Consider the following 20,590-nt stretch of genomic DNA (forward strand, 5'->3'; position numbering starts at 1 on the left):
CCGAAGGGGCGATAAACTCGGCTATGGGCACCGGTGCAGACGACGGGAAGGCGGGGCGGCATCAGCCAATGCCGCAAGTACAGAAGAAAGAAATCGTACACCGCAATCCAAACCATGTTGCACGGGATGTGTTTGATTTGCGTGGGACCAGTAACCCACTAGCTATGCAATTGTACAGCGACGGCATATCAAGTGGACCACTACTTGGCATTCCCAATCGTCTTGTGCGTGATCTTCAACCGCTTTCCACCAACGCACGTAAACGGTGTCACAGTGATGCCGCCTTCTCCCACCACAGTGGCGATGGCGCAGGCCATGACGGACGGACGACGAAGCACGGCACACTGCAGCTATACCGCCCCCCGGTATGTGGTGAAGAAGAGCTGAAGGAGCATTTCGCCGCCGTGGCGCTTGAGGGGAAAGAGGTGAGGGTACCGACGAAGCGGCACCGCTCTCGACCTGGGCGGCTTGATCCACTAAAGGGTACTTTGCAATCATCAACCTCGGGTTCGCCATCATACGGCGAAAATGAGGGTAATGAAGGCAGAGAGGGGCAAAAAAATATAGGAGATGCAAATAATTCCGCGCCAAATGAGAACGTGGGGCCGATTCCACGGTTTACGAAGTTGCGATCAAACGCACCGAATGAGTTCACATATCTTGTGATGCGCCCTCGTGGGATACGCAGTCCCTACAATCCCTACGATTTGCAGGTAGTGTCGCATAGGGATGTTGACCCGTCTCATTATTACACAGTTTCCGCAGCCGGTGTGACTAAATTCTCTGGCCATGAGGCTGAGTTTATTGAGTTACACACATGGGAACGGGATTGCCGTGTTTTCAATCAACTGAGGGAACTAGACGTTTTCCGTGAATACAAGAAGTGGAAGAGTTTTCTGTTGTGGCGTGGCCTTGTGCGCAACCACGCTATGTCGAACTGCAAAACTTTTCTCACGAAGAACCTTTTTCACGTCCATCCTCAACTGTCTGCTGCCCTACAAACTGTGCAGCGTATCTGTCTTAATTTTGTCAACAGCAGCAGAATCCACCCTCCCGCGACAGAGACGCGCACGTTGGAGGCTCTGTGCGCAACACTTGCAGCGCACCTCAACTTTCAGCGCAACCGACTTGACAAAATGATTAAAAACATTCGCGACACCGTTGAGCGCGCCGCGAAGGCGGCGATGTTGGCAGCACAAATAGAGCGGGAGAGTATTAGTGCCCTCCACGCAGAGGATGAAAAGAAAAAGAAGAAACTCATTGACGTGCGGGAATTGGGAACACAACAGAAGCCTACTTACATTGAAATGTCACAGAAGAAGGCTGTCTGTCAGCGCATCACTGCGTTTATTCGTCTTTGTGATTACATAATCGTGAACTGTCTAACAAAGCTTGCCGCAACAGCGGTTGAGGATGTAGATCGCGACTTTCAGTACCCGAGGCCAGACAAACAGCAAGATTCGGTAACATCACCTCTTAACAAGAATTCCTGGAGGGGAAAGCGGCAGGAAGGACACAAGGCTGAGGCACCAAAGCCGACAGGACCATTTACCGGCCCTATTCTTAGCCTCAATGTTGTTTACAGGGAGGACAGCCAATCCATTGAGATTACACCGTCACTTGCCCACATAACTGAATGTGTGGAGGACGTGGTGGAAGATTACATAAAAACACTGAGTGCTGTACCCCGGCTCTTGACGATGGATGCGTTCAAGGTATTCACTGAAAACGCCGCTCATGACTCCCAAAAGGAGGTCCTCTCTGGCCCTGCCGTTGGTGAAATGATCGTCTCAGAGGAGGCATATAAACAGCACATGACATCCGTTCGTTATGGAATCACAAGGGCGTTCGGCGACGTGGAGGAATATGTGAATAGCTTCCAGTGCTTCAGAGATATGTACGTGGAGAATAGCAGTCTGGACGCTGATAGCATCCAGAAACGTACCCAGAACCTGGAGTTCTTCCGTGAGCGCCTGGCTCTCTACAAGTCGCAGAGCGACGCCATATCAACGAAGATACCAAGCTCGAAGGACGTGGCACTGTTTACAGTCTACACCGAGGAGTTACGGGACTTCTTTACACCGAGCCCCGTCGTTTGCCTGGAGACATTTCACCGTCTTCTTCCTGTCATTGCGCACCAACAGAACGAATTGCTGCTTGCGGATCTGCAAAGTTGCAATACCTATCTGGCAGCCCAGCCAAAGACAGTGGAGCATTACGTGGAATATCTTGCATACAACAAGGCACTTGAAGCCCGTTTTGATACTCTGGCAGCGTCTTACGACTTCGTCCGCGAGTTTTTCACTTTGCTGCAGGATGAAAAGGTTGAAATTGAGGAGGACCTTGAGGAGACATACCGAAGCGGGACTCGTCCGCAGTTTGAGAAGTTGCGTACGCAGATGCAAATCGTAGAGGACGCAAAAGATTCTCAACAGCGGTACTTCATTCGGAATGTGGATGAGCAGCTTGATGAGCTTCGACGGTCCATTGAGGACGTGTATAATCGAGCTGGGCAGCCTGTTATTGCCGATGCAAACGCGGATATGGATGAGGTGATTCATTTTATTACCGATTTGCAGGCTGAGGCCGAAAGAATTGCCGCAAGGGAGAAAAAGCTTCGGCAATACCAAATTGCAATTGGGGCCGAAGAGACAGTCGTAGAGACAATGTCAGATATGTTGAATGATGTGAATATCAAGGCGCGGTTATGGGTCGGGATGCGAGAGTGGGATGAGTTCGTGGAATCGTACGGGCCAATACCGTTCGATCAGCTCAATGTGCAGGAGGTGCAGGAAACTGTTCAAAAGTATGTGATGACTGTCAAGCAGGTGTCTACAAAGTTACCTGGAAATAGTGCGGTAAACAAATTAAAATCAAAAGTGGAAGCATGGCGCATTCTTTTACCCATTTTACAGGCCCTGACGAACCCAAAGATGAAGTTGGAGCATATCACAAAAGTATCCAATGCCGTAGGACCGTTGAAGGACGATAATGGTGTCTCAAAGACCATTGCTGATTGGAACAATCAGTTCACCCTTGGCATGCTCCACTCGAATGAAGTCGTTAAGTTCAAGGATGAGATCGTCGCGATTAGCGCGGCTGCAACTGAGGAGGACAAACTGCAGCAACAGATCGACAAGGTCAATGCTCTCTGGAATGGCGGGGGCCCGAAGCCACCTGTAGAATTTCAGTTTCACAATCATAAAGAGCTTAAGGACGTCTACGTTCTTGTCGGTTCTTCGGTTGAGGATGTGATGGCTCTGCTGGATGACTCAGTTATTGCGATGTCAAGTATAGGCTCGAGTAGGTGCTGTCAGGGTGTTCTCCGCGCACAGGTGGACCGTTGGGAAAATCGACTTCGGTACATGCAGGAGACGTTGGACCGTTGGGTGGAGCTGCAGCGGCACTGGATCTACCTAGAAAACATTTTTTCCTCCGCAGAAATTCGTTCGCAGTGGAAGGACGATGCCAAACGTTTCGAAAAAGTTGACCGCTTTTACCGCGACCTAATGCGGAAGGCGCATGATATGCCCACCGCCTATCGCGGGCTCCTCATCAATGCCCCAGTGGAGACCGGTGAGCAACAGAATACGAAAACGCTCAAGTACGATCTCGAAGGGAATATTAAGGAATTAGAGAAAGTTTTGGCAAGTCTAGAGCGAAAGCTGGAAGAAAAACGCTGTGCATTCCCTCGGTTCTACTTCCTAAGCAACGACGATATGCTCGACATTTTTGCTAAGGTCAAGTCGCCTGAGTTGATCATGCCACATATGCTGAAGATGTTTGACGGTATTAAAACATTATCCTTCACGGAGACGAATGATATCACTCATCTTGTGTCGATGGAGGGGGAGCGTGTTGAGTTAGTGAACAAGAGCATCAAGGCGCGTGGGCCAGTGGAGGTGTGGATCGATATGTTGGAGCGGGAGATGTTCTCTACACTTCGCAAGCATGCTAACACCTGTCTCACTGACTACGAGCAGCGTGGTGACCGCGAGTCATGGATGTTTCAGCATGCAGTGCAGCTTGTTCTGATCATGGAACAATTGCTGTGGACGCGTGGGGTGGAAGAGGCACTCACAAGTGAAAACCCTGCGGAGGCGATGAGTCGTTTCAAGGAAGCAAACTACAAAGCTTTGGAGAGCCTTGCCGGTCTCACAGCGAGGAAATTGTCGAAGGTGCAGCGTATTCTTCTTTCCACACTTATTACGATTGATGTTCATGGACGCGACTTGGTGGACGAGATGTATGAAAGCAATGTGCTAGACGTCAAAGAATTTGGGTGGACGAAGCAACTCCGCGTGTATTGGGAGCAAGATACGGACGGGTATGGTAATTGCTTTATAAGGCAGAACAACTCACGTTTTGTTTACGGGTACGAATACCTGGGAGCTCAGGGGCGTCTAGTCATTACCCCTCTTACGGATCGCATTTACATGACTGTAACAGGTGCACTCAAGCTGCAGTTGGGAGCAGCTCCTGCGGGCCCCGCTGGCACAGGGAAAACAGAGACTGTGAAGGACTTAGCAAAGAATTTGGCACGCCAGTGTATCGTGTACAACTGCTCCGATGGTGTAACGTACAAGATGATGGAAAAATTCTTCTCAGGCCTCATTCAGACGGGAGCATGGACGTGCCTTGATGAGTTTAATCGAATCAATATAGAGGTGCTATCCGTGATTGCCTCACAGCTATTTGAAATCAAGCTTGCGCTGCAGAATGGACTGGAGACATTCACGTTCCAGGGTACACCGAATGTTCGTGTGCGCCCCACCTATGGTGCTTTTGTTACCATGAACCCCGGTTATGCAGGACGTACTGAGCTTCCTGATAACCTGAAGATACTCTTCCGTCCAGTGGCCGTCATGACACCTGACTTCCGCATGATCGCAGAAGTGATCCTGTATTCGGAAGGCTTCAAAAATGCGAAGGATCTTTCTCTTAAAATTACGCAACTGTACAAGCTTAGTTCGGAGCAACTGTCTCCCCAAGACCACTACGATTTCGGTATGCGTGCGCTCAAGTCCATTCTTGTAATGGCCGGTGACCTGAAGAGGTCGCAGCCGGATGTGGAGGAGGATCTTACTTTGATTGTTGCCTGTAATGATTCAAACGTCCCGAAGTTTGTCGCGGAAGATCTCCCGCTGTTTCGTGGTATTATGCAAGATCTTTTCCCTGGGGTCCACTTCCCCGAACGGCAGTATGAGGAATTGCTACCTGCCATGCAGAAAAGTATTGATGGGAATAAGTTGGTGGCACTCGATACGTGGGTAACAAAAGGCATTCAGTTCTATGAAACGTTGATTGTTCGCCATGGTGTTATGTTGGTTGGTGTCACGGGGACAGGGAAGACAGAGATACGCACGTGTATATCAGAGGCACTTACGTCAATGTCCGAGGCGGAATCAAGCAACCCCATGGCACGACCAGTGCATCAGTTTATCATGAATCCCAAATCTGTGATGATGCATGAGCTGTACGGTCTTTTAGACGTAAATACTAACGAGTGGCGAGACGGCGTTCTGTCAGTGATTGCGAAGAACTGTGTCCGTGAGTCTGAGGTTAACAAAGATCACCGGTGGATTGTTTTTGACGGACCTGTCGATACACTTTGGGTGGAGTCATTAAACTCCGTTTTGGATGACTCCAAGCTTCTTTGTCTTGACAGTGGTGAGCGCATTAAACTTCCTGATACCATTCATATGTTGTTCGAGGTTGCCGATCTGGCAGTGGCGTCTCCCGCTACCGTGTCAAGGTGCGGTATGGTTTACCTTGACACCACAGATCTTCATTGGAGTGCCGTGGTGCGTCACTGGTCCGAATCCAAACTGGCTGAGGCTGGTGGGGAACCACAGTGCCGTGAGTTCATAGTTTCCCTGTTCGATGCCCATGTGCAGAAAGGGCTTGATTGGCTCGCAATGCAGAAGGTTCTGATTTCGGGTGGCATGGTGAATGTGGTGCAGTCAATGTGCGATCTCTTTACAGCCTTAATTAAATGCAATAACGTTCAGCTTATGCCCGACCCACGATGTGAGGCAAAGCTCCAACATGACTCCAAAGTTTTCAAAGAGCGCAACGAACTTTGTGGCATCCTGTTTGCCTTCTCTTTTGTATGGTCAATTGGTGGGAACGTGGATGTGGCTTCAATGGACCTGTTTGACACATTTGTTCGTAATTTATTGGAGTCAGTGGTTCGCTTCCCTAATAGTGGTTCTGTATACGATTACACTATTGACTACGGCACGCGACTCTTTGTGCCTTGGGAAAGTCGTATGGTGGAGTTTAAGTACGACCCGAAGATTCCCTTCTTTGATATACTCGTTCCCACTGTGGACACCATGCGGTACAGCGCGATCGCAAACACATTGATTCAATATGGCAAGCCGCTACTCTTCAACGGCCAGACAGGTGTCGGCAAAACCGTGATCCTTATGGATCACCTCAGCCGCCATAAGGAAGAGCTGATGTTGTCAGTTATCGTTTTCCAGTTCTCCGCCCAGACATCGTCTGAACGAACGCAGGAACTGATTGAGTCGAAGTTGAAACAGAAGCGCAAGAACATCCTTGGTGCTCCTCCTGGACGGAAAGTAGTACTTTTCATTGATGACCTCAACATGCCAGCACTCGAGACGTTTGGCGCCTCGCCACCCATTGAACTGCTGCGACAGGTAATGGGTAATGGAGGTTTTTATGACCGTAAGATAGCCGGTTTCTGGAAACACGTGCAGGATGTGACTGTTGTAGCCGCATGTGGCCCTCCGGAGGGCGGTCGGAATCCCATCACGGCGCGGCTGACGCGTCTCTTCCATCTACTGCATATACCTACCCTGAGCGATGAGTCCATGAAACGTGTCTTCCACTCAATTTTGCATGGGTGCTTCCAGGCGAGGAACTTCAGTATGGAAGTACGGGAGATGGCTAAACCACTTGTCGCGGCTAGTGTTGATATATTCAATAAGGTACGTGATGCAATGAGGCCCAAGCCAGCTACACCTCACTACACGTTCAACCTGCGTGATCTGGCCAAGGTATTTCAGGGTGTCACGCAGGTGACTCAACGTGTCTGCAAAACACGGTTGTCTATCACACGGCTTTGGATTCATGAGATGTTGCGCTGTTTTTTCGATCGCTTGGCAACGAAGGAAGATCGTCAATGTTTTACGGAGGAGCTCATGATGGAGACGATGACGCGTCTCGTCCCTGGAAATCACGTGTATGCTGATTACTTCGAGAACAAGCCACTCGTCTGGGGTGATTTTCTGCGCATTGGTGCATCAGAGAGAGTATACGAGGAGTTACCGGATGTTAGCAAACTTCCCAGTCTTTTTGAGGAGTATCAGGATGACTATAACACGTTTTTGACTGGAAGTGGTATTGGGGCTTCGTCTGGGGGTGGTGGTGAAGAGGACGAAGGCGGCTCGGGAGGAGGGGCGTCGTCGTTGAATCTAGTTTTCTTCAAGGATCACTGTGAGCATTTAGTGCGCATCATCAGGATCCTGCGGCAGCCCCGTGGTAACGCGCTGTTGGTGGGTGTTGGTGGCTCTGGCAAGCGGTCGCTAACACGACTTGCTGCGTATATTGCTGGACGGCAAACAGTTGAGATTTCCGTTGGAAAGGGTTACTCTATGAATGAATTTCATGAGTTCCTTCTTGAGCTGTATACTACCACCGGTGTGAATTGCAAGCCTACGGTGTTTCTGCTCTCCGACAACCAAATCGTACACGAGGGAATGCTGGAGGACGTGAACAGTATGCTAAACTCGGGCGAGGTTCCGTCACTTTTCACGGCTGAAGAGCGCGAGAAACGTGTCAATGCATGTCTGGAAGCTGCGCAACAGCGCGGTTTCGTAGATCGGGACGACGTCTACAACTTTTTCATTTCACGTGTCCGGGACAACACGCACATCGTCCTTTGCATGAGCCCCGTTGGAGACACATTCCGTGCCCGTTGCCGCCAGTTCCCATCTCTCACTAATTGCTGCGCCATAGATTGGTTTGATGAATGGCCGCACGAGGCGCTTCTTGGTGTGGCACAACAACTGTTTGACGACGAAGAAGATGGCATCTCGAACGAACTTCTACCCGTATTGGCCCCACTCTGTGTAGATATTCATACGGCAGTGATTGAGGTGGCGCACGAGTACTGGGAGGAATTGCGACGGCGCTACTACATTACTCCCACCTCATATTTGGAGTTCATTGATTTTTACAAGGATCTGTACACCACACAACGCAAGTTATTGGAGGAACAGCTTTCTCGTGTTATCAACGGAAAGGAGAAGATGAAGGAGACCGACGAGACAATTGCCAAAATGCGCGTCGAGATTGAGACAAAAAGACCGCTGCTGGAGAAGGCGTCAAAGGAGACTGAAGAGGTCGTTGCTGATCTATCTGTGAGGCAGGCGCGGGCAAGTGAGGTGCAGGTTCAAGTGCGCGCCCAGCAGGACAGTGCTGCTGACCAGCAGAGGCATGCCTCGAAAATCGCTAACGAAGCTAATGCTCGTCTTGCCGAGGCCAAGCCTATCATTGACAGGGCTAAGGCTGCGCTAGACACCATTCAGGCCAGCGACTTAAATGAGCTGCGCTCCTTTGCGAACCCACCTTCAGCAGTTCTGAAGACGGCACAGGCTTGCATGGTGATGTTTGATCCGAAAGACTTCGGTGGTGCATGGTCGGGAAACACCGACTGGAAAGGCGCACGCGAATTTTTGTCGTACCGTCAGCTCCTCGATATGATTCGCAGCTATCCCACAGACAACGTGAAACCAGCTATCTTGCAGAAAATGCAGAAGTACGTAAACGATGAGGAATTCACAGCAGAGATATGCTCCCAGAAGGGTTCTCAGACTTGCGGAAATCTTTGTTTGTGGGTGCATGCTGTAAATGAGTACTCCAAGGTTGTGAAGGAGGTGGCGCCCATGCGTGAAGCCGCGGCGGAAGCGGAGAGGCATCTTTCCGAAACGAACGCGAAACTTCTATCTGCTCAGGAGACGCTTCGGGGCGTTGAACAAGAACTCGTGGAGCTGCAAAAGAACTACGAGAAGTCCCTCAAGCGGAAAAATGATCTGGAAGAAGGTTTGAAGGTGTGCATCAGGCGACTTGAGAATGCGGAGAGCCTGTCTAATTCTCTGAAGAGTGAGGGCGCCCGGTGGGAAGAGAACATTAATCAACTGAAGAAGCGCTTGGAAGCCTTACCGTTACAGATGTTTATGGCGAGCGCATGTGCCGCCTACTTTGGTGTTTTTACTCCACGTTTCCGTAAGCGTCTGGTTCGCATTTGGGTGGAAAAACTGGCACAGCGCGGCTTCGATGCTGCGGACTTTAGCTTGCCCAACACTTTGGGTGATCCCATGGATATTCTAACTTGGCAAATTAATGGTCTTCCCACAGACGAGAGCTCAACGGAGAATGCTATAATTGCGTCTCTCTCAACGGCACCACGGCGCTGGCCGCTTTTCATTGATCCACAAGAACAGGGTGTGAAGTGGCTACTGCAGCAGTACGCCACACCGGGGACTGGAGGAGGGGGAGGAGGAACAAGTCCTAGCGGTGTGCTGGGTAGTGGTGGTGCAAAGGGTTTGGCAAAACCCGTGCCCTCTGTCAAGGTAATCAAACTAACCGAACCAACCTGGATGCGTACTTTAGAAACACAAATTCGCCTTGGTGGCATCGTTATTTTGGATGATGTTGGAGAGACGCTTGACCCCGCATTGGACCCACTGCTTTCGCGGCGTATTTTCGCGTCAGAGGGTGGCGTCCCACAGATTCGACTGACACCCAACACTGGCCCCATTGACTACAATCCAAATTTCCGATTCTTTATTTGCACAAAGTTTCCGAACCCGCATTACTTGCCAGATATCAGCACTCGCGTCGCGCTACTCAATTTCACCGTTACCATTGACGGCTTGGAGGACCAGTTGCTTGGAGAGGTGGTTGCTATAGAGAAGCGTGAGTTGGAGGAGGAGAAGAATCACATCATTCAAAGCATTTCACTTGGGCAAAAGAAGCTGAAGATTATTGAAGAGACTATCCTTGGGAAATTGAAGTCTACTCAGGGTAATATTCTTGACGACAGTGATCTTATAGCAGAGCTTAAATCTGCCCAGTCCAATGCGAAGGTCCTCAGTGAAAATCAGAAGGAGGCCAACGAAAAAATGACAATCATCACATCGACGCGTGACCGTTACCGCGACGTCGCTGCCCGTGCCTCAGTGCTGTTCTTCGTGCTGGCAGATATTTCCCGCATTGATCCTATGTACCAATATTCGTTGCAGTTCTTTGTGAAACTTGTGCAAAATGAGGTGCGTGTTACAGGGAAACCGGATGACTTTTCGGAGGAGGACCCAGTGGTACTGCAAGCACACCTTGAAAAAATTGTTTCGAGGTTAACTGTAGCCACGTACGAGCAGGTGTGCCGTGGTCTTTTCAACAAGGACAAGATCATTTTGTCGCTTCTCATATGTACTGCTATTGAGCGGCACGGCAGGAGACTACCAGATGACGAGTGGCAGTATTTGGTTCGTGCGTCTGCCTTTGTACCCAATGAACTGCCACCATTACCCGAGGAATTGTCATATCTCACCAGGCAACAATGGGAACTTGCCAACGCTCTCTTCGTCCATGTCCATTGCTTCAGTGAACTTGGCAAAGACCTCCTTGAAAATGGTGAGTTATGGAAAAATTTTATTTTGTCCGAGTCACCGCAAGGGGCAGAACTCCCTGGAAAATGGGGGCAGACGCTTAATCCTTTCCGCCGCATCTTGCTTATCCGTTGCTTCCGTGAAGAGAAGCTTTTCTTCTCCGTGATAGATTACGTGAGCAAGGCAATGGGCCAAAGATTTGTAGAGCCTCCACCGTTCAACCTGGAGGTGGCACTTGCTGATAGTTCCCCGACAGTACCGATAGTGTTTATCTTATCTCAGGGAGCCGACCCCATGGGTGCCCTTCAGGCGTTTGCACAAAGCCAGGAGCAGAAACTGCAGTATGTTTCGTTAGGTCAGGGTCAAGGGGAGAACGCAAAGAGGCTAATTGCGTCGTGCAAAAAGGAAGGTGATTGGGCCCTTCTGCAAAACTGTCACTTGTCCAAAACGTTCATGCCCGAGTTGGAGCAGCAGGTGGCTCTTCTACTCCAATCAGGAGATACACTCCACCCCAACTTCCGTCTGTGGTTGACTTCGATGCCGACGGATTTCTTCCCTGTGTTTGTGCTTCAAAACAGCGTTAAGCTGACAAATGAACCCCCAACCGGCCTCAAAGCGAATATGGTTCGGTGCTTTGGTGAAATTACGGAGGAGGAGTTCAACGTTTTCAGCGAAGGCCAAACAATGGGTGAGTTCTCCAAAGATTTTGCCTTCAAAAAGTTGTTGTATGGTCTTTGTTTCTTCCACTCGGTTGTGTTGGAGCGCCGCAAGTTCGGTCCACTCGGGTGGAACGTGAAGTATGAATGGAACGACACCGATTTCCATGTGTCGAAGCAATGGCTGCGGCTCTTCTTTGAAGAACAGGACGTTATCCCGTGGGAGTCACTCGAGTATATTATTGGGCAGATCAATTACGGGGGTCGTGTGACTGATCCTCTTGACCGCGGTACGTTGCAGACCATTCTTCGACGATACATTTGCCCTGGCATCATGCAGGCCGATTTCAAGTTTAGCCCAAGCGGTCTGTATTACGCTCCTGATGCGGTTAGACTTGAGGGTTTCATGGATCACATCCAAAAAATGTCCTTGGTAGACGAGCCGGAGGTGTTCGGCATGCACACGAATGCGAACCTACGTTATCAGCTGCAGGTCTCGCAGTATTTACTGAACACCGTCACCTCCATCCAACCGCGGTTGGTAGGTGGGGGTGGTGCACATAAGGGTGATGGCGATGGGGGTAATGCTTTAACACCTGAAGAGGAAGTGAAGCGGAAATGTGAAGAATTTGAGGCCACATTACCGGAAATTCTCACACGTGAGGAGGCTGGCCCACGGAGCTTTACGACACTAGAAAGTGGACTGCCTAACTCCATGTCCACTGTTCTGACGCACGAGCTAGTGAAGTACAACAAGTTAATTCAAACGATGCGGAAGTCGCTGCACGATCTTCAGAAGGCACTGCAGGGTCTAACCGTTCTTTCAACGGATCTGGACGCTATGCATGAATCGTTCCTCACGGACCGAGTTCCACAACTGTGGAGCGCTGTGGGTTACGTCTCCCTGAAACCTTTAGGTGCTTGGTACCGTGACTTTTTAGCGCGCGTCGATTTTATCCGTACGTGGTTGCGGAAGGGTGAACCCAATAGCTTCTGGATTGGTGGCCTCTTTAACCCAAGTGCGTTCATGACCGGTGTCTTTCAAGCCTTTTCTCGCGCCGAAGGGGTATCAGTCGACAAGTTGGGATTTCGGTTCGAAGTTATTAGCAGGGAACCCTCTGAAATTGATGAGGGACCTCTACGTGGTTGCTATGTTCACGGCATTCACACCGACTCCTGGAGGTGGGATGCGGCAAGCGGCGTCATGACGGACTCATTGCCTGGGGAGCCGTACGCAACACTGCCAGTTGTTCACTTCTTGCCGGAACCTCACCACCGCACGGGGGAGGGATGGCAGCGTATACCACTTTATCGAACGGTGATTCGCGCGGGTGTCATATCGTCTCTCGGTGCAAGCTCAAACTATGTCCTTTCAATTGAAGTGCCTACTGACAAGGAAACGGACTACTGGCAACTTATGGGGGCAGCTTGTGTGTGCGCTCTCGCTGTTTAGTTGTGCGGGGTGCGCTGCTTTATGTCGTGTTTTTTTTTATTTTTTCTGGGTTTTGGCAAAGATAAAGTGCGGCTCAGAATGTTTTTTCTTTTTCGCCGTTATACGTTTAGATTTTTGTGTAGAATGTATCATTTAAGAGGCACCACTTCAATTTCCCCTTTTGTGAATGTGTGTGGGGTTTGTAATTGACTTCCTCCGGAAGGACTCTTCCCACTCTATACAAACTTGAAAAAAGAATAAAACGAAGTAAAGAAACTGTGGAAACCAGATATTACGGGAGTTTGTTCTCCCCCCCTCGCTTCCCCACGAAAATGGCAGCAGATTTATCTGATATCTTTATAAGTTATGGAGCACTCTGCATGTAGTTGCTTGCAAATGTATGCGTGGGATGATAATAGCACGCGACGGCGCAAATTAGATGTACACACTCGTGACTGGAGGCGCCACAGAACCTATGGAGTGAGGCGGTATACCTGTGATTGAGTTTGTATCCCTTTCCTCTCACATTTATTTCCCTTCCTTTTCATACAGTTCCCTCCCCCAATGCATATGTATCAGTATAGAGGGTTGATGTTTTTACATGTCTTGTTACACGGTGCGCACTGGAACGAAATAGAAAACGAACCCGGACACACAAAGAAGGTGACTCTGTGTATCGCTGTTGGGGCAATACCTTTTTGTCTTTCTGTTTCCGAAGTTGCACCCCTCCTAGGAGCATCGGGGGGAAGTTTTCATGTGTACTGATGAGGAGGAGTTTGAGTGGTTAAATATGGACAGTGATTGCCGTCACAACATTTACTTTCATTTTGTTTCTCACTTTTGACTATTTTTAGGTCGTCAGTAAGTGAAGGGCAACAATGGTAAAGGCAAACTACATCCGTGCTGGCCGCCTTGTGCGCATCCTTCGTGGTCCCAGGCAGAACCGTGTCGGCGTGATAGTCGACATCGTTGACGCCAACCGCGTCTTAGTGGAGAATCCTTGCGAGCAAAAGATGTGGCGTCATGTGCAAAACCTAAAGAACGTCGAGCCTCTAAAGTTCTGTGTCTCCATCTCTCGCAACTGCAGCACCAAGGCACTAAAGGAGGCGCTCGAGTCAAAGAAGGTCCTTGAGAAATACGCCGCCACAAAGTCTGCCGTCCGCATCGCGGCGAAGAAGGCTTTTGCCGAATCAACTGATTTCGAGCGCTACCAGCTGCGTGTTGCCAAGCGGTCTCGCGCCTACTGGGCACGCAAGATCTTCGACGATAACGACAAAAAGAACCCCGTCTCGTGGCACAAGGTTGCACTTAAGAAGCTTCTCAAGAACGCTAAGAAAGTGGACAGCACGCCGGCTGCCAAAAAGCGCGTTGAAAAGGCCCGTGCAGCCCGCAAGGCCAGACTTGCTGCCGGTAAGTCCAAGACTAAGGTGGCTGCCAGTAAGAAATAGTTGGGCAAGCTTCTTCACTGACGAAAAATGTTTTGATTTGAGTTGTTCTTTTCTTATTTATTTGACGAATGTGGTTATCCGCCCATCGTTAACACTAAGGCCATTCGATAGCCTGTGTTTTTGGAACTACAGGGTGCACTGGCAACAGGGCCGTACGGTGATGGGTGGCACCTCTTATTGCCGTGTATGAATATATGCACATATGTGTGTACCTACGAGCTGTTTCCCTCCTTTCCATTCTTCATCTCCTTTGAGTATAGCCCCGTGTTTTCCCAACTTGTAGAGGAGCCTGTGGGTAAATAATATACCTACCTAAATTAGATGTACAAGATAGATGGCGACGGCCTGCCTAACGCAGCGTGCGAAACGTTTGACGAGTTGGTGCTGAGGTGGATGGACACAGTGCAGGGTCTTTGCAAAGAGGACCGCCTCCGTGTGTTGCGGCGCACACATGAATCCTTGGTGGGGCGGACCGATTCCGACAAAACACGAGCTGTGGTGAAAGCAGGCGCGGCACTAAGAGCTGCAGAGGCGCTTACGGACCCCCGCATGCTTCGGCAGATAGCCGTTTCTATTTCAAAAGGATGTACCGCTGCTGCGACGGAGGGGTATTTGGCACCTTGCTGTATGCTAACAATGCGAATTGGGTCTTGTGTGGTGCAGCGGCTCACCTCCGTGGGGGAAATTTCATCAGCACTTGCTGCGCAGAACATGGCCGCGAGCAAACAGTGGGGCATCGTTAGTGAATCCCAGGCATGGGTACTTGATTGTGGTGAAAGAACCTGTCTTTGCGTGTGGACAGTGTTTGCAACCGAAGGTGGGGTTGGGAGAGTTACATTTCACGACGAACACCTGTTTGATGCGTGTGCTCGTGTTACCCTCATTGAACGAACGCTGCTGGTCGATTGCATAGCCGCTGACGATGAGGTACAGACCGTACTGCCGTTGTGCACTTCGTAGGCCTCTTTTTCGACTTTTGCTTCCTCCACCTCCCGCTTTTCCCACCACCACCTCCTTGCGCAGAACGCTTGCGTGGGGGTTCCACCTCCCTCAAGAGCCATTCGCTACGCCCCTCATTGTCTCAGCAATGCCGTGCGCGCCGTCCATGTACGTGATGTCACGATTACCACTTAGATATAACCTGTTCTTTGTTGCTATTTTTCTTTTTTTTTTTTGCATACTTTTTTTTGTTAATTTTCGTTTTATGATTGTTTTTGACCCTGTTATCATACCACACTTCCTCACGTTTCTGCCACTGCCACCGCTTGCGTGTGCTTTTGCGCACGTACCAATGCGTATAACATTTTTGATTAAATGCAACCACGAAAACTTTCCCCCTTTTTTAAATGTCCCACAGGAGAGGCCTGCCTGTGACTTGTCCGTAAAAGAATAATCAAATACTGGCATCGTGAGATATATACGAAAAGATGTCTAACACATGTAAGCGTGTGGCTGTTACGGGGGCAGCGGGACAAATTGGTTACTCGCTGCTACCACTTATTGCAGCAGGGCGTATGCTCGGTTTCGACCAGCGCGTGCAGCTGCAGCTATTGGATATTAGCCCGGCTCTGAAGGCGCTTGAGGGGATTCGAGCTGAACTTATGGATTGTTCTTTCCCTCTACTGGACGGCGTCGTTATTACAGACGAACCAAAGGTTGCCTTTGACAAGGCTGACATTGCCATTCTCTGCGGCGCCTTCCCGCGCAAACCGGGTATGGAAAGGAGGGATCTACTGCAGACAAATGCAAAAATATTTTCCGAGCAGGGTCGCGTGCTGGGTGAAGTTGCATCGCCCAATTGTCGTGTCTGCGTCGTGGGCAATCCAGCGAATACAAACGCTCTCATTCTGCTCCGTGAATCAAAGGGCAAGCTTAATCCCCGATTCGTGACGGCGCTTACTCGACTGGACCACAACCGCGCTACCGCCCAAGTGGCTGAGCGCGCGCGTGCCCGTGTTGAGGAGGTTAAAAATTGCATTATTTGGGGTAACCACAGCGGCACTCAGGTGCCAGATGTCAACAGCGCAACTGTTGGTGGGAAGCCCGCGCGCGCTGCCGTGGATAACGGCGCTTTTTTTGACAATGAATTCATCACAATCGTTCAGGAACGGGGAGCTGAGATAATGAAGCTACGAGGACTCTCGTCAGCACTATCAGCTGCGAAAGCAATCGTGGATCATGTTCACGACTGGATGCTGGGCACGCCTTCCGGGACCCACGTGTCGATGGCTGTGTACTCCGACGGCAATCCCTACGGAGTACCTGGTGGCCTCATCTTTTCTTTCCCCGTTACTTGCAGTGGTGGGGAGTGGCAAATTGTCAGTGGACTCAATGTGACGCCCGCGATCTCCGAGCGCATTAAAGCAACAACAACGGAGCTCGAGGAGGAACGTAGAGAGGTCTCCACAGCCTAGTTTATTTTGCTATTTTGCGGTGCTATATGAAACTAATGAGTATGATGTAATGGGGGGGGGAAAAAGAGTGACGGTGACAGGATCAAACGAAAAGAAGGCATGTATGCGTATATATTGTAATCTGACTATCTATATTATGCAGGTACTCACCTCAGGGGGGAGAATATGGAAACCGGGATGATGCGGTGCCGTTGGTTGAAATGGATGTGTCCGATTCCCGTTGATTCTTTCTTTTGTATGGGTGATTTTGTTCAACTTTTGTTGGCGGAAGATGGCCCCCTCTTAACTAAAGGTTTCACTTCTCTTCGTTCGCGTCCTATTTATGTGATGGTGCTGTTCGTGACCCATTTCAATGAGGAGGTTGAAGCAGTTTTAATGAAGCCATTTTCTCAGCGTTTCTGCATGGGTGGGGGCGTGTGGGTCCCAGTGTTACTCCTCCACACTTGTATGTTTTCTGCTTCGGGCTGTGTTTGCGGATTCATCTCCTGTTACTTTTATCCCGTCTTTCTCTTCGCTGTTTCTACATGTGTGTGTGTGTGTTGATACTACCTCTGATATCCCATAACTGCTGGGAAGGTGTGGGAACCGCGCAAAGGGAGTTTTTTACTTTTGTGTCCGTTTGTAAGTTTACGTCATCTGATTCTTTACGGGGCCGTGTAGCGGGAATGGCGCTTTCATTAGAGGACAGCAATGCTGCGCTGCGGTGTCAGCGTAACCGAGCCGTGGCAGCCGCAACACTTGCCGACTCAATGCTTACGAGGTCTGGTCTTGTTTGTGACGAGGCTCACAGTAAAACTTTTTTTTCAACCCATACGAGGCCGATTGTACGGTACGGTAGCTTTGAAGAGTTGTTGCAGACGCACCTGAAACCCGATCCAAATGGTGAAGCGCGCGAATTATTGCGTGTCCTTCAGTCAGTGCCTGTTCTGCGCGATGAGCTCGCTCTCCTCGACGATGCGACGCTGAAGAATGTTTGTTCGTTTCTTGGTACCAACTCAAGGGATCTGGCCCGGCTTGGTTCCGTATGCCGCCGCCTGCATGGCATTGCCATCGCCTTTACCCCTCCTGAGGTCGTTGTAGTGCCGAGCATGGTATCGTCACACGGCCTCATGAGCGATGTTATCATGGACTCCCTTTGCTCCTTCTTCAGTTCGTACAAGCGCGGGCAGTTTGTACAGCGCCTCAGGCTTGTCGCTTCCAAGTACGCTTCCACGTTGGCGATAAATGATTCCCTTCCACTTTGTAGTCCTCATGCCTTCCCAGCGCTGGCTAAGGTTTTTCCTTCACTAACGTATCTAGACTTGCGTGGTGTTCGCTGGAACGCTCAGTGCTTCCCAGGACTTGAGCAGAGCTTTTTCAGCGACCTCTACGTTGCGACGCCACATCTGCAGACGTTGAAGGTTGGTGTTTCCCTACTTGTTTATTGGTCACCGGGTTGGTGGCAACGGCTACCGACGCTTTCGCATTTTGTCGTGGGTTCTCGCCGCGACGACCAAGCAGCAGCACTGCCTTCCGATGTGTTTGAAATGCTCCGTGCACCGCAAAGGTCGTGGAGTGTGAAGTTTTGGTGCGTAGTGAAACGGGAGACTTTGCTTCTTTTCTTCTTGGCTACACAGCCACTACCGGGGGTGCGTGAGCTTGCGCTCAACATAGGTAACATCGATTTGGCAGAGGCCTTTTCTCGGCAGCCCACGAGAGCAGTGCGTGAGGAGAGCCGCGGGCGGAAATCTGCGAAGGGTTCTAGGATGAACACACCCCGGCGTGCAGCTGGAGGCAACTCTAACGAAGGGGATTTGTGTGTATCTTTTCCGTCAATGACCGCACTCACAGTAGCAAATTTAGATCGTGTTCCCCTGTTGGCCCACAAACTCCTTTCGTGGATTTCACAGCGTGCGCCGGCTCTAAGGCATTTTAATATAGTGACTACTGCACGTATCCCACCACCACCAACTCGACTCAAAAGGCAAATGATGGCTGAACAAGCACATCTCACTGCAACCAGCTAGGCGAAGAGGGGGTGAATCCTAGGGTGGTGCATACAGCCTGAGCGGGGGGAAGTGTACGTCTGCTTGTGGTGGTGAGGAGTAGAAAAACAAATGTAAAAAAGATATTAATACTCATAGAGCGCTAATTCGCCGCACGGCGATACCGCGCACTGTGTATTTGCGGGGGTAACGCCCAGGCATCGGGGGTACGGCATCCCGAATAACCACCAATTATGTGCATGGACACCTACCGTCCTAATGTTTCTGTGTGCTTCCGTTTCCGCATATCTATCTTTATCAGTTTCCGGTGTTGCCGGATTCTTTGTGTCTGCCCTGTTTTCCCTCTCTTTCTTTACTGTTTTCAGCTTTCTCACTGTTATTATTATTGTTACAGTTATTGCTATTATCATTTTTATTTAACCCTGATCTGGACGTATTTGCTGCGGTTACGAAGTTTAGGGCGCAGTCGTACATCATTTCCTCTCTTTCGTTTTCAGCGTGCAGGGTATTTACTTCCATCCACGATAACTGTCTGTATGATGTCCACTGAATCCCTTGAGTGCTGTGAGTGTTCATTGCCTGTGGGCAATGAAGGGAAAATGCGGGCCGTTTTGCTTGTTCCGTGTCAACATGTCCTCCATGCTGGTTGCAGCGAGTTCATACGCAAGCGCAGAAGGATACAACAACGCCTCAGTGCCTGCGGGGACGGCTTTGACGCTGAGCCTGAGGCATGCGCCCCGGTGGAACCCAGTGATGGTCGTCTAGTCGCTTGTCCGGCTTGCTTGTGCCCCATTCAACGACTCGTACCGCTGTTCCTTAACAGCAGTAATACCCCCGGGGTCGGCGACACCAGTGGATATGGAGGTGCCGGCAACATTCGGCATGATGGTGATGAGGGGGATGTTATCGGGCAAGACATAAGTCAACGGGTTGTGGGAGATGGAAGAAGTGGCGACACGATGTTGCAGTTTAAGCAGGTTTTCTACAGACAGCAGTCGTTCATTGAAAAGATGAGTGAGCTGTGTAAACAGCGGGAGAACGTGGCGCAGTTAACCAGGTCATGTGCAATGCTGCACGCACGCCGCACAGATTTGGAGAGCGAGATAGAGAGGCTCTCTAGCATAATTCCGAACGTAATGGCCTCTGCGAACACACCCCGGTTGAACGGTGACAAACCTCCAGTAGAGCACATGACGGCGACAGAACTGGAGCTCTATATCACTCAGTCTTCAGCAGAGTTGAGCAACTTAGAACGCGAATTACGTGATCAGCGATCGGCCACGGAGAAAAAAATAAAAAAAGCAAAAGAACTTCAAACGAAGTACCGCAGAATGAGGGCAACTGTGCTTGCGGACGTAAAGAAGGATAGCTACGTCGGTATTCACTGTGAAGAGAGTGAGCGCAAAACTCCGGTGGAAGAGGGTTCTTTGCTCCTGACTTGTAGCAGTGATGTAGAGAACGAGGTCGTGCGCTATAGTGAACGCCCTCACGCTTTATCTGCTCCGGCTTCGGACACCGAAGAAGCTGTCATGAGGAAACATGCGTTAATAATCTCTTCCGGAAGCAGTTGTTGCAGTACCTCTGATGTTGAGGAGGTGAAGCATGTGGAAAGGGGCGCTGAAGAGATTTCTCTGGATGATGGTGACGGTGATGATGATGTTATCATTATTGATGACTCGCCCCAGCCTCGATCATCAAGGTTGACGAGAGGCTCGTGGGGTCGTGTTGGCAGCGAATACAATCGCGGTAGAGGCTCAGCTGGTCAGCAGGGCCTTGCGAATGATAGAGCTGAACTGTTAGATGAAGACGATGTGATGTGGCACCCACAGGCGCAGCGCACCCGGCCGATGTTCAGTCAAACGGTGTCCACACCGCGTGCTTCGCAGTTTCTGCCTCGTCGAGTCGACCGTCTTTTTCAGTCGTCGCTGGAGGGTTTTCGGTGAATGGGAGATGGGTATAAATTGGGTTAAAACGACACTGATGATGTCGAGGTTGGGCACATGCAACATATA

The 20,590-nt window shown here is 50.2% G+C and overlaps 6 protein-coding genes across 6 annotated transcripts, besides 2 other annotated features; all 6 read left to right on the forward strand.

Moving 5' to 3' along the window:
• Window positions 1–23: 23 nt before the first annotated feature.
• Window positions 24–12,752, forward strand: Tb11.01.3010 (dynein heavy chain, putative; the record flags this gene model as incomplete). Its single annotated transcript, XM_824094.1, has 1 exon — window positions 24–12,752. The coding sequence occupies one exon, from the start codon at window positions 24–26 to the stop codon at window positions 12,750–12,752; it is 12,729 nt and encodes a 4,242-aa protein (XP_829187.1).
• An 857-nt stretch (window positions 12,753–13,609) lies between these two features.
• Window positions 13,610–14,179, forward strand: Tb11.01.3020 (40S ribosomal protein L14, putative; the record flags this gene model as incomplete). Its single annotated transcript, XM_824095.1, has 1 exon — window positions 13,610–14,179. One exon carries the CDS (start codon window positions 13,610–13,612, stop codon window positions 14,177–14,179), a length of 570 nt encoding a protein of 189 aa, XP_829188.1.
• Window positions 14,180–14,500: 321 nt separating this feature from the next.
• On the forward strand, window positions 14,501–15,139 carry Tb11.01.3030 (hypothetical protein, conserved; the record flags this gene model as incomplete). The annotated part of the gene is made up of 1 exon (XM_824096.1): window positions 14,501–15,139. The coding sequence occupies one exon, from the start codon at window positions 14,501–14,503 to the stop codon at window positions 15,137–15,139; it is 639 nt and encodes a 212-aa protein (XP_829189.1).
• Window positions 15,140–15,323: 184 nt separating this feature from the next.
• Window positions 15,324–15,395: a sequence feature (T-rich).
• Window positions 15,396–15,606: 211 nt separating this feature from the next.
• Tb11.01.3040 (cytosolic malate dehydrogenase, putative) lies at window positions 15,607–16,593 on the forward strand (the record flags this gene model as incomplete). The annotated part of the gene is made up of 1 exon (XM_824097.1): window positions 15,607–16,593. One exon carries the CDS (start codon window positions 15,607–15,609, stop codon window positions 16,591–16,593), a length of 987 nt encoding a protein of 328 aa, XP_829190.1.
• Window positions 16,594–17,117: 524 nt separating this feature from the next.
• Window positions 17,118–18,599, forward strand: Tb11.01.3050 (hypothetical protein, conserved; the record flags this gene model as incomplete). The annotated part of the gene is made up of 1 exon (XM_824098.1): window positions 17,118–18,599. The coding sequence occupies one exon, from the start codon at window positions 17,118–17,120 to the stop codon at window positions 18,597–18,599; it is 1,482 nt and encodes a 493-aa protein (XP_829191.1).
• Window positions 18,600–18,811: 212 nt separating this feature from the next.
• On the forward strand, window positions 18,812–20,521 carry Tb11.01.3060 (hypothetical protein, conserved; the record flags this gene model as incomplete). The annotated part of the gene is made up of 1 exon (XM_824099.1): window positions 18,812–20,521. The coding sequence occupies one exon, from the start codon at window positions 18,812–18,814 to the stop codon at window positions 20,519–20,521; it is 1,710 nt and encodes a 569-aa protein (XP_829192.1).
• Window positions 18,946–18,995: a microsatellite.
• Window positions 20,522–20,590: the final 69 nt, after the last annotated feature.

This window comes from Trypanosoma brucei (assembly GCF_000002445.2).
Source record: "Trypanosoma brucei brucei TREU927 chromosome 11 chr11_scaffold01 genomic scaffold, whole genome shotgun sequence".
NCBI lineage: Eukaryota > Euglenozoa > Kinetoplastea > Trypanosomatida > Trypanosomatidae > Trypanosoma > Trypanosoma brucei.